The sequence below is a fragment of the Pan troglodytes genome, chromosome 4 (assembly GCF_028858775.2).
Source record: "Pan troglodytes isolate AG18354 chromosome 4, NHGRI_mPanTro3-v2.0_pri, whole genome shotgun sequence".
NCBI lineage: Eukaryota > Metazoa > Chordata > Mammalia > Primates > Hominidae > Pan > Pan troglodytes.
In genome coordinates this window covers 32,538,367-32,551,509 of record NC_072402.2, presented here as the reverse complement: position 1 = coordinate 32,551,509, position 13,143 = coordinate 32,538,367, and the positions used below count along the sequence as shown (strand labels likewise).

Below are 13,143 nucleotides of genomic sequence, written 5' to 3'. Positions count from 1 at the left end.
TTTATGCCAGTACCACAATGTCTTTATTACAATTGCTTTGTAGTAAATTTTGAAAATGGAAAGTGTGAGGCTTCCAACTGTGTTCTTCTTTTTCAAAATTGTTTTAGTATTCTGGGTTTCTTGAGTTCCCACATGAATTTTAAAATTGGCTTGTCAATTTCTGCAAAGAAGCCAGCTAGGATTCTGATATAGATTGCAATGAATCTCTAGATCAACTTGGGGTATATTGCCCTCTTAGCAATATTATGTCTTCTGATCTGTGAACCTGAGATGTCTTTCTGCTATTTTTTAGATATTCTTTCATTTTATTCAACAATATTTTGTTCTTTTCAGAGTATAAGTTTTGCAGTTCTTTTGTTAAATTTACTTGTAAATATTTTACTATTTTTGATGCAAATGCAAATGTAATTTTCTTAATTTTTTTGATTGTTTATTACAAGTGTACAGAAATGTAATTGATTTTTATATATAGGTCTTGTATCTTGCAACCTTGCTGAACTTGCCTCTTAGTTCTAATTGTTTTTTAGTGGATTCCTTAGGATTTTCTTTATACACTCTCTTTCATTTTATAATCTTACTTTACATAAGTAGAACTGTCTTGACATAAACTCCTTGAAGCATGTGACCGTCATTTGCTTTAAGGTTTTCATGTCAGGGTCTCCTGGAGTTCTGAATCAAAAGAGCTTCTTTGGAAATACAGTCACCATTTACCTCCCAGCTGTGAAAAGCCAAAAAAACCCAAACTAGGCTGATACTCCTGTGTTGACCTGAGGTCATTCTGTGCCTGTCAAACCAAATAACACATTCAATCTTTTGTGTATTTTGAAGACTCAGAAACCCAGAAATTTTTAGAACCTCTTTCTCACTCTAATTAAAACCTACTGCTCTGTCAATGGGAAAGAATGAGTCCAAACATTCTGAAAACCGTACAAATGTGTTTACATTTTAGTGGGGGCTTCCTGCATCTTTAACCTCTTTAAATTGACATAGGTAAGATCTTGTGTAATAACACATTTGCAAATATGCAGATGCATTTTCAAATGAGTATAATCTGATTTAGAGAATATTAACTGACTATCATAGTAGACTATGGATAATACTCTAATAATTAATTACAGGTTAACATTTTTAAAACTCAAAGACTACGCTTTAAGCCACGTTATGTTCTACTTCAGCCTAATACAAGGGAGAAATTTGGAGGGGGCCCTCCTAGCTTTCTAGTCTCACTATTCCCAAATTAGAAACATTACCAGCCTAATACTAACTCTGGGGTCTAAAATGAAGTTATTTTGGCAGCCCTAGAGTTTTCTTGTCATTGTTAACTGAAGATTGGCCTTTGTGCAGGTTAAATAATCAAATCTTAGAAGAAATTGACTTGCTTTTAAATTATCTACAAATATTAGCCCTTAAAAGATTATATAGCAGTATATATTATGTTAACCAATCCATGTGCAGCTGATGGACTTTGTGATTCAGTGGATAATAAGCATTAGTTTTTGCTGCTTTGATCTTATGTATATCAATACAGAAAAACAAAAAAACGATGGAGAGAGAGATAGAGAGAGAGAGACAGAGAAGAAAAAGAGTGTTGAAAAAGCTTAAAAGTCCAACATTTCAAAGCTAATCATTTTGTTGAATTGTTGCTATCACCTTGATACTTGATATATTCTGTTAGTGATTTTATCATATGGGTATTTAGAAGCTCATTTCATGTAACTACTTCCAGCTTATTCATCCCATTTACTTTTGCATACATTTATTACTTATATACCATTTTGACCCAGATAGCAAGGTAATGTGAAAACATTTACAAATGTTGAACTTTTGTAGTAAAATAACAACAACAAGAAGAAGAACAAAAAACCAAAAGAGCAGGGAGTGCTGCTCCCAAATGGACAAAGGAAATTATGAATTAGTTTATAAGAACTGATTTTCAGACCAAACAGTGCAGTATAGTAGAGCTATAAGCACTAATGAACAGAAGAAACATAATCATGTATCACATCACCCAGCAAATATACTCTGCTACAAAACTGGTAAGATCTCAGCTTTGACTGCCACAGAGAGCAGCCCATCTGCTGCAGTCAGGAAAGAATTGTGTAATTATCTGTGATTAAGTCCTCCTTTCACCTTGGTGATTGCAAGAATTGTCAGTGGGGGAGAAATATCCTATCCCAATTTTACTCTAGACTCAGGCTCTTTAATCATATTGTTGAGTGACTCCTGAGTATAAACTCTAGCTTTTGAACACTTTGGGTCATTTTTAATGTTTTGATTTGTTTTCATCATTGCTTGCCATTTCAGTATGTGTCATGTTTGAGTCTGCCAAGAAGCAGCTTTTCCACTTAGCAAACAGAATTGTGAAAAAAATATACATGGTCCACTTTCTAGGGAGTCTTGTAGCAGCTAGTGATCAAATTAGAGTATTTTTTCCCTTAATTTCTGATGTTAATTCCCACAATTGAGATAAATTTAGTTTGTGGAATGTCATTAAAGTCTTACAACATGTCTCCCATTTCTTCTAGGGCATCCCTGGAAAGTTGAAGTAACAGGAATATGTCAAAGCTATAAGTATTTAATTTGAAATTTTGGAAAACTATGGCTTAAGATACTGCATATGTTTTCCATATGAATATGCAAATTATCCTATTCATGAAAGGCTCTGTTGTATATCATATTTTACATGTACACTAATCTGAATGTATATGTATATACCTTGATGATTTTTTTTTTTTTTTTTGAGATAGAGTCTCTCTGTTGCCCAGGCTGGAGTTCAGTGGCACGATCTCAGCTCACTGCAACCTCTGCCTCCTGGGTTCAAGCGATCCTCCTGCCTCAGATCCCCAGTAGCTGGGATTACAGGCATGCACCACCATGCCTGGCTAATTTTTGTATTTTTAATAGACATGGGGTTTCACCATGTTGGCCAGTCTGGTCTCAAACTCCTGACCTCAGATGATCCACCTGCCTTGTCCTCCCAAAGTGCTAGGATTACAGGCATGAGCCACTGCGCCCAGCCTGATGAATTCTTATTATAACAATTTAACTTACTTTAAACCTGACATCTTAAGTAATGCATCACTTTGTTTATATAAAATATATTTGGTATATTTCCTGATGTATTAGTCCATTTTCATGCTGCTGATAAAGACATACCCAAGACTGGGAAGAAAAAGAGGTTTAATTGGACTTACAGTTCCACATGGCTGGGGAGGCCTCAGAATCGTGGCGGGAGGTGAAGGGGACTACTTAGATGGTGGTAGCAAGAAAAAATGAGGAAGAAGCAAAAGCAGAAACCCCTGATAAACCCATTAGATCTCATGAGACTTATTAACTATTATGAGAATAGCATGGGGAAGACCAACCCCCATGATTCCATTACCTCCCCCTGGGCCCCTCCCACAACACATGGAAATTCTGCGAGATACAGTTCAAGTTGAGATTTGGGTGGGGACACAGCCAAACCATATTGTTCCGCCCCTGGCCCCTCCAAATCTCATGTCCTCACATTTCAAAACCAATCATGCCTTCCCTACAGTTCCCCAAAGTCTTAACTCATTTCAGCATTAACCCAAAAGTCCACAGTCCAAAGTCTCATTTGAGACAAGGTAAGTCCCTTCTGCCTAGGAGCCTGTAAAAATCAAAAGCAAACTAGTTACTTCCTAGATACAATGGGGATACAGGTATTGGGTAAATACAACCATTCCAAATGGGAGAAATTGGCCAAAAACAAAGGGGTTACAGGGCCCATGCAAGTCCAAAATCCAGTGGAGCAGCCACATTTTAAAGCTCCAAAATGATCTCCTTTGACTCCAGGTCTCACACCCAGGTCAGGCTGATGCAAGAGGTACGTTCTTATGGTCTCAGGTAGCTCAGCCCCTGTGACTTTGCAGGGTACAGCCTCCCTCCTGCCTGCTTTCATGGGCTAGTATTGAGTGTCTGCAGCTTTCCCGGGCACACAGTGCAAGCTGTCAGTGGATCTACCATTCTGGGTTCTGGAAGATGGTGGCCCTCTTTTCACAGCTCCAGTAGGGAGTGCCCCTGTAGGGACTCTGTCTGGGGGCTCCAACCCCACATTTCCCTTCTGCACTGCCCTAGCAGAGGTTCTCCATGAGGGCCCCACCCCTGCAGCAAACTTCTGCCTGGGCATCTAGGCATTTCCATACATCTTATGAAATCTAGGCAGAGGTTCCCCAACCTCAGTTCTTGACTTCTGTGCACCCACAGGCTCAACACCACATGGAAGCTGCCAAGGTTTGGGGCTTCCACCCTCTGAAGCCACAGCCCAAGCTGTACACTGGCCCCACTCAGCCATGGTTTGAGTGGCTGGGGCACAGGGTACCAAATCCCCAAGCTGCATACAGCACGGGGACCCTGGGCCTGGCCCATGAAACCACTTTTTCCTCCTGGGCCTGCAGGCCTATGATGGGAGTGGCTGCTGTGAAGGTCTCTGACATGGCCTGAAGACATTTTATCCACCGTCTTGGGGATTAACGTTAGGCTCCTTGCTACTTATGCAAATTTCTGCAGCTGGCTTGAATTCCCCCCCAGAAAATGGGTTTTCCTTTTCTATTGCATAGTCAGGCTGCAATTTTTCAAAACTTTTTTGCTCTGCTTCCCTTATAAAACTGAATGCCTTTAACAGAACCCAAGTCACCTCTTGAATGCTTTGGTGCTTAGAAATTTCTTCCACCACATACTGTAAATCATCTTTCTCAAGTTCAAAGTTCCACAAATCTCTAGGGCAGGGGCAAAATGACACCAGTCTCTTTGCTAAAACATAACAAGAGTCACCTTTCTTCCAGTCCCCAAGTCCCTCATCTTCATCTGAGACCAACCCAGCCTGGACCTTATTGTCAATATCGTTATCAGCATTTTGGGCAAAGCCATTCAACAAGCCTCTAGGAAGTTCCAAACTTTCCCACATTTTCCTCTCTTCTTCTGAGCTCTCCAAACTGTTCTAACCCCTGCCTGTTACCCAGTTCCAACATTGCTTCCACATTTTCGGGTATCTTTTCAGCAACACCCCACTGTACCGGTACCAATTTACTGTATTAGTTCATTTTCACACTGCTGATAAAGGCGTACCTGAGACTGAGAAGAAAAAGAGGTTTAATTGGACTTATATTTCCACATGGTTGGGGAGGCCTCAGAATCTTGGCGAGAGGTGAAAGGCACTTCTTACATGGCAGCGGCAAGAGAAAATGAGGAAGAAGCAAAAGCAGAAAGCCCCTGATAAACCCATGAGATCTTTTGAGACTTATTAACTATCATGAGAATAGCACAGGGAAGACTGGCCCCCATTATTCAAGTACCTTCCCGTGGGTCCCTTCCACAACACATGGGAATTCTGGGAGATACAATTCAAGCTGAGATTTGGGTGGGGACACAGCCAAATCATATCACTTGACATTTTATTTACTGTTTTCAATTAGAGAAAAATAAAACATTTTCTCATGGATAGGTAACATTTAGAAACATGTTCCAAATCTGTGCTCTAATTACAACTTTGATAATTGTCCTATCAATTTAGCTGCTTTGATGAGGCTACTCCTGGAACTTATTAACAGGCTTCTTGTCAAACTACAAAAAAGATGCTTGTTTTCCAGGAAAGCAACTATCCATTAAATCTAAAAATACATTAAATTGTTCAGGTACAAGTATCCAGGAGCAGAGATAGAACACAACTTTGTTCTATGCTACTAAAATAGTCATTTTCTCTCACTGAAGGCTGTGCATTCCCTGTTTAACTCTAAAGGTTGTACTGTGATTAAAAACTCAGGAAGAACTTTTATTATTCACATCAGAGATAAAAAGGTGGCTTTACGATACCCTCTGGGTAGGAGCTTACACAGTTGGGCCAATTAAATCATGTTGAGAGAGAGCAACTAAGCAAACGTGCCTATTTGATTTGCTTGATTTCCCATGTTTGCTGTGATCAGTGGCTTTCTCTTTTGTCTGTTCCTTGGATTCCTGAGTTGGCTTTGCCTCTAGGCATTAGATGTTATCTTTGGAGGCATCCTTCTATGAGCATTCATTTTTGGACCAAGCCTGGATTTACAATTCTATTACTGGCCCAGACTTCATTTCTATCCAATATCATTCCACTGTGCTATAGTTTACAACATATAATTTGACTTATAAAGAATTCCTGACTATGGGTTTAAAGACTGAAAGTGGATCAATAGAAACTTTGAAAATGTTAACATCTTGATTGCTTTTCTCAGTGTAGAAATGGACAATGTTTAGCTTAAAAACTGCATGTTTTTAATGAGATACGGGGTTGAAAGACTTATTCCTGGAATTTATTGTTCTGGAGAAAGCCTGTTGCTATCTGCCATACCTTGGTTTACTTTGTGCAAAATGAGCTTCTTTTTAAGTAATGAGCTCTTTCCATGTTCAGCTTAAATTGCTGTCTTAGACACTTCATCAGGGTTCCCTGCTCTGCCTCATTCCCCTTTTTGCTCACTTGCAGCCTTTGACATAATCCTGGGAGGCAATTGGCATCATATATACTTTGCTTTGTAATCTGCTTTGATTCTGACTGGGTACCCAGTCTGCTGACTTTGCTTCTATCTTAAACAGGTTGACACATACCAGAAACTTAGTACTAAGTTATGTGTGTTGTATGTTAATTGAGAGTCCTCTTCTTGATTAAAATATAGGTCTTTAGAACAGTGTTTTCCAAAATATTCCACAAAACAAATTTATGTACAGATTTCCCTGCCTTAATAATAGAGGGTTGATACATGGAAAGGACAGAAGTTTGGACATTTAACTTATCACGTTTGGTATAGATTGGGTGTTAGTTATAAGAGATTAAAGACATACTCAATTCTATAGTGTAAATGCTTCACTATATCATTAGGTTTTTGAGGTGAGCAAGGAAATGTTCACACTAAACAATTATGATTTAGGAAGGCTTAAATAGTTATTTTTTAGAACAGAATTTAAGTAACTTTTTTCCTTTTCTCATTATTCTGAAATAAACTAATTATTGCTGAATAAAATAACTGACTGCACGTTATCTTAACAGATTAATTCTTTTAATTCTCACCTTAAAGTAAACTCAATTGATTCTGGTTAAATCTTCCTTTTTTTCATCTGAATTACAAGAAACCCAATGGTAATGTTTCTTGCAATATGTTTTATAAAAATTTTAATTTGGAAAGTTTGAAAAATTTCTACACATAATTGAAAAGGATAAGTTGGGCACAGTGGTGCCTGCGTGTAGTCCCAGCTACTGAGGAAGCTGAGGCAAGGAGGATTGCTGGAGGCAAGGAAGTTGAGGACAGAGTGTGCTATGATCATGCCTGTGAATAGCCACTGCACTCCTGCCTGGACAATTTAGCAAGACTCCATCTTTTTTGAAAAGAAAGAAAGAAAGAGAAAGAAAGAAAAGAAAGAAAGAAAGAAGGAAGGAAGGAAGGAAGGAAGGAAAGAAAGAGAAATGGCATTAGGGATAACAGAATTTAATCAAAGTAGTAAAATGATCATTCTATGGGTATCAAACAAATAAATGAAAATTGTATACTTCAAACAAGTGAGTTAAATAATTGATAGTCTGATATAAAGTCAGATTTAACAAGAGTTTCTACATGAAAAGTTCTATAAGTAGGTCTGAACTGATTAACTACTACTAAGAGAATTCTCTTTGTAACAGGCCAGCACCTACTGAAGCCTTTCTTTTAATACTGCAAACATGTTTGCTGTTTAAAATCAGGAAACCAGCTACCCATGAAATCATGCTGCCATTTTTTCCTCATTAGCCCTTTGGTCTGGTCTTCCTTGGAGAAGTTGATGTTCCTCAATAGATAGACTAACAGTGCAGTTGGAGAAGCAGAGTTTTACTCAATTAATTATATTTCTTTGCCCTGCCGTGGTTGGCTGATAACACTTGTTACTTAAGAGGAATGGTAGTTTTGCCTTAAGGTAGGAGTATCTCAGGAAATGCAGGAAACTAAGGCAACACAACTAATATTCCAGCTGTAATAACAAGTCCAAGGGTTCTACCTCTCAGGGAAAACTATTGGCACGCTGCCTTCTTTACAGGCCTCGGGCAAGTGTTATTCTGAGGTGAAGGAGGCTGTTCAGGATGACGTAATTTCTCTGTCTGCCTTTCTCCATGTTGCTTTGAGCCAAGTCTATTGTGAGATAAAATGCCTGTTTCAGGCAGCAGCCATCTCTCCAAAGCTTTGTAGCAGAGTTAGCTTTATTTAATGTGCTGTTGGGAAGGATAGGGGGAAAAAAGAGACCTAGCTTCTTAATAAGAACTTGAAGTGCCATTCATTTAACAAATCTTATTGAATACATACTATGTAACTGGCCCTGTGACCCTTATGCTTTTAAAATTTATTAGGAAGGGAGACGTTGTGAGAGCCGGGAGGGGAACTTTTTCTTAGAGTGTATTGTTGTATTTGAGATTACTGTCTTTTGCCAGACTAGATAATTAAGAATAAAAAGCTATGTACACCTCTACCACTTCTTTCAGTCAGGTGAAAGTAATTTCTCTCTCCCTTCTTCAAATAGCTCTCATTGAAATTTGCTACTTTCCTCAATAGCAATTTTAGATATATAGTGAGAAAAGCCGATATGTGTGCTTTGGCCATTTTCCCCATGACTAATTTTTCTTGTTTTATTGTGCTATCACCCACTCAGAGAAAGTAATAGCACTATTCATTTTAAACAATTGCTTGTTACATCTGGATTTAGTCAGGTGAAGATCCAAATCATGACAGCTCTTTGGATCCCAGTTGTCTAATATATCATAGAATCAGAGATCAGCTTCAGTGAGATGGAAACAGTACTCTCAGCTACAATAGTGGGCTATCAACATTTTAACTTTCTGTTTCAGTTTTCATTTCTCCTCCTGACTGCGATATTGGCTTAGGTATTCTATAATTCTGCCTCTGTCTTTGGTTACTTTTGCTCACATGTGAAAAACATAATTTAATTTGTGTGGAATTTATTTCAGCAAACTGTTATGTTAGTTAGCTAAGTAAAATTCCAACTTAACAAACTCTGAAGTTTCCAGAATCTTTCACTGTAACATGTTAAATGATAATGAATATACCCTCTGCTAATTAGACTTTGTAATAAACAAAGCAACTGTCCAGCCTTTTCTTGTTAATCAATCAGCAATTTAAAAAACCTCTTTAACCAATCTCACCACTTTGGGAGGCCAAGGCGGGTGGATCACGAGGTCAGGAGTTTGAGGCCAGCCTGGCCAACATGGCAAAACCCTGTCTCTACTAAAAATACAAAAATTAGCTGGGCGTGGTGGCAGGTGCCTGTAATCCCAGCTACTTGGGAGGCTGAGGCAGGAGAATCGCTTGAACCCGGGAGGTGTAGGTTGCAGTGAGCCCAGATCGTGCCACTGCACTGCAGCCTGGGCTACTGAGCCTCCATCTGGGGCCCGAGTGAGTGGGGTGTTGGGGGAGTCTTTCTCTCTTTTTTTTTTTTTGAGACGGAGTCTCGCTCTGTCGCCCAGGCTGGAGTGCGGTGGTGCAATCTCGGCTCACTGCAACCTCTGCCTCCTGGGTTCAAGGGATTCTCCTAAAAAAAAAAAGAAGTCTCTTGAACCTAGTTAAAGCCCCTGCTAGCACTTGGGGTGTCTTTGTAAGAATTAGCAAAAAGTGCTCCCTCTGCACAGAGCAAGTAAAACAAAGGCTTTATCCAAAGAGACTGGAGTTCCTTTGGCTGGCTGAGTGGGAGGCGACCTAGGCCTTCCCTACACGCTGGGCCCGGTGCTCCTGTGCAGGCCGCGACTTTCGTAACCATCATGGCAGCCCTGTGCCTGGTACGGGAAGGCAGGAAGTAGAATTCTGTACCACTCTAAGCCCTTCCCATCTTCACATTTCTGGAGGTTTTCTTATTATTATTTTTTTTATTTAATGGCGTTAATCCACTTTGTCGGTAGTTATAAATGAGAAGGAAGGTCAGAGAATTACTATTTGATTTTAGGATAAACAAAGTGGAATAACCGTGGTGGCAGTTCAATGCAAGGTTTCCCTTCCAATATGCAATGTTAGGAAGCACATAGCAGGCTTTTTCCTTAAAAAAACCAAAACCTGGATAGTAATCTAAAGAATCCCTCAGAAGGATTTTTTCATTTTAAAGAATGTATTATAAAATGTTATTAAATGACTGATTCTATGGCCAATGTACACACACACATACACGTATAGAATAAAACTTCTCGGGTATGTGTTATTTATGATTATGTATTCATAATTATAACGAAGCTAAGTCACCATTATCTTTTCTGCTTTAAAGTATCAGAAGCTGCTACCTTGCCATGAAAAAGTATTACATGCTCCTCCAATTCCTCCCCCACCATATTTATCCAACAGGAAAGGAATGAATAATAAAACTTTGGGCTTTTTTTCCCTTCTTTTTTTTCCAGGTGATGTGTTCCACCTCACCGTCCCCAGTAAATTCACCTTCGAGGAGGCTGCAAAAGAGTGTGAAAACCAGGATGCCAGGCTGGCAACAGTGGGGGAACTCCAGGCGGCATGGAGGAACGGCTTTGACCAGTGCGATTACGGGTGGCTGTCGGATGCCAGCGTGCGCCACCCTGTGACTGTGGCCAGGGCCCAGTGTGGAGGTGGTCTACTTGGGGTGAGAACCCTGTATCGTTTTGAGAACCAGACAGGCTTCCCTCCCCCTGATAGCAGATTTGATGCCTACTGCTTTAAACGTAAGTGTTTGATACCTTTTTAAAAATTACAGTTTTAAAAAAAATGCTTCGAAGCATGCATTGATGTTCAACTAGCCGTTGGAGTGGATTCCATGTCTTGCAGTGTGTGCACGGAATGGAAACAGTTCAGTGATTTTCAAAAGCAAGCAAACTGAACAGCAGTGATATGGTTAAAACCACAGGAATTTTGACAAATGGATTTTTAGAGGGGTGAGGAAATATCAGGTTAAGCTGTAACTGTGCTCTGTTGTGTCCAGAGCCACAGAGCATTTTTCTAAGTATTTTATATTAATTGCAGTCTTTAAGTTTTGCAATTTGCTTATTGGTGTTACAATGCCAAGGCCAACTGAGGCTGAGTTAAATCCTTAAGATTGTTGATTTTGTCTTTGGTATCACTCTGTTTCTTTGAGATGGCAAAGAATTTAAATTTCAGTAATTACAGGTGAGTATTTAGCTGACATGGATACTCAAAATGTTCAAGTCATAACTAAAAACGAACCATACTATCAATAAAAATCTCCATTTATGTCAAGTAATGGAAATACATGCCTTCTAATCATTAATTCTGTAGTATCATATTGACGTACAATATGTGTTCTTTGCAACCTATAACAGAGTATCTTTAGTTAGGTTTACTAATTAACATTTTTTTTTTAAATAACATTTCTCAACATTCATGATATAATTATTTTAATTTTCCAGATGTCCTCAAGTAATTTTAGCAGTAGTAGTCACATGATATAGTATCATAATTGTAGAATGCAAATTAAACAAGCAAGTAATCTAGCATTTCATTGGAATATTTACTGAACCATCTATACTATGCTAGCTAAACAAAGATCTCCCAGAATTTTGGTGACCTTGGGTAATATCCAAGACAGAGTTAGGTTATGTTGAAACAAATTTGTAAACAATTTTGACTAAATTGCCAATGTATCTTGTTATAGCAATATGTCTCTAAAACGAGTACAAAATGTACTAGCTTATTATATAATTGATTTCTAGAGTGAAATACACAGGCATTTTTAAGCAACCAAAAAGACACAGACTGTGATGTTCTAGGTAGTCAGTAGAATGGATGTTAATGCAACCAAAAGGTTTGTTTTCACACTTTTATCTCCTAGCTAAGAAGCCTCTGCTCGGATCTCCTCCCTTAGACTCAACTTTCTGAGTGTTAAAGCCATGTGTTCTGTATTAGCTTGCCACAAGCTGGTCGCTCCATAAAGGCTGTAGAAAATGCTAGCTTTTGTTCTCAGGCCCTGAAACAACAGAATTCTTCCTTAATCATTTTCAGGAAAACAACAATAGCATAAACCTTATCTCTAAAAGTAGACAGATGTACATTCCTTTAAGCTGCATTGTCACAACAATGATTTTTCAAGTACTTCAGGCTCTAAAATCAGTTTTACATTACGTGACTGATATAATTAAGGAGCAAAATCAGATTGGTATGCTGTGGGGAAGGCATTGGAGAGGTTAAATTAGGGAATGAATAGAATTATCCAGCCTGACTTCCTTATTTGATATTTTCTTGTGCTTTATTAATAAAACTGGCACTGGAAAACTTTTAAACAACATTTTTCGTCTCTCTGTGGGTAAAATTTAAATCAAAGCCTGTCTGTAGCCACAAAGACTATTATTAAAGAATTCATCCTGATGTGTTTTAAATTATTTATTTAATTGAAAAATACACATGAAATAACAATGTAGTTATATTTAAATAGAGTAACTAAAATCTGCACAAAATTCAAAAAATGTTTAAAAGTTTATATTCATTTTTATCTCTCTAATTCATTTACATGTATGTAACTTGTAAATATAATGGACTCATATTTTGCTTTTCTTCCCACCTAAGCATGTGGCTAGATTCTAATTTCCTACTAAAGATGTTATTATATTCAGAATTCATTCAGTGCGTAGAAGGTTAAAAGCGTTTAGCCATATAGAAGCCTTTCTTAAACCACACATAATGCCAATAGTTTTCCAAAATTTCTAATTTATTTTTCAAAATTTTTTTTAGTGTGTGTGTGTGTGTGTGTGTGTATATATATATATATATATATTTTTTTTTTTTTTTTTTTTTTTTTTTTTTTTGAGGTGGAGTTTCGCTCTTGTTGCCCAGGCTGGAGTGCAATGGTGCCATCTCAGCTCACTGCAAGCTTCACCTTCCAGGTTCAAGTGATTCTCCTGCCTTCTCCTGCCTCAGCCACCCAAGTAGCTGGGTTATAGGCATGCGCCACCGTGCCCGGCTAATTTTGTGTTTTTAGTAGAGATGGGGTTTCATCATGTTGGTCAGGTTGGTCTCGAACTCCTGACCTCAGGTGATCCACCCATTTTGGCCTCCCAAAGTGCTGGGATTACAGGAGTGAGCCACTGCTCCTGGCCTAGTATATATTTTTAAAGAATTTGAAAAATATTTTCAAAATGACTTAATTGATGTCCAC

General features: G+C 38.4%; 1 protein-coding gene across 4 annotated transcripts in view; it reads left to right on the top strand.

The window, feature by feature from the left end:
* Window positions 1-13,143, top strand: part of VCAN (versican) — a 111,207-nt gene that overhangs the window by 30,549 nt on the left and 67,515 nt on the right. For all 4 annotated transcript variants that reach the window (XM_001147684.8, XM_016953036.4, XM_517667.9 and 1 more), the window contains exon 6: window positions 10,406-10,699. In XM_001147684.8, coding sequence (XP_001147684.4) covers window positions 10,406-10,699 — 294 coding nt within the window. The remainder of the gene's footprint in view (window positions 1-10,405; window positions 10,700-13,143) is intronic.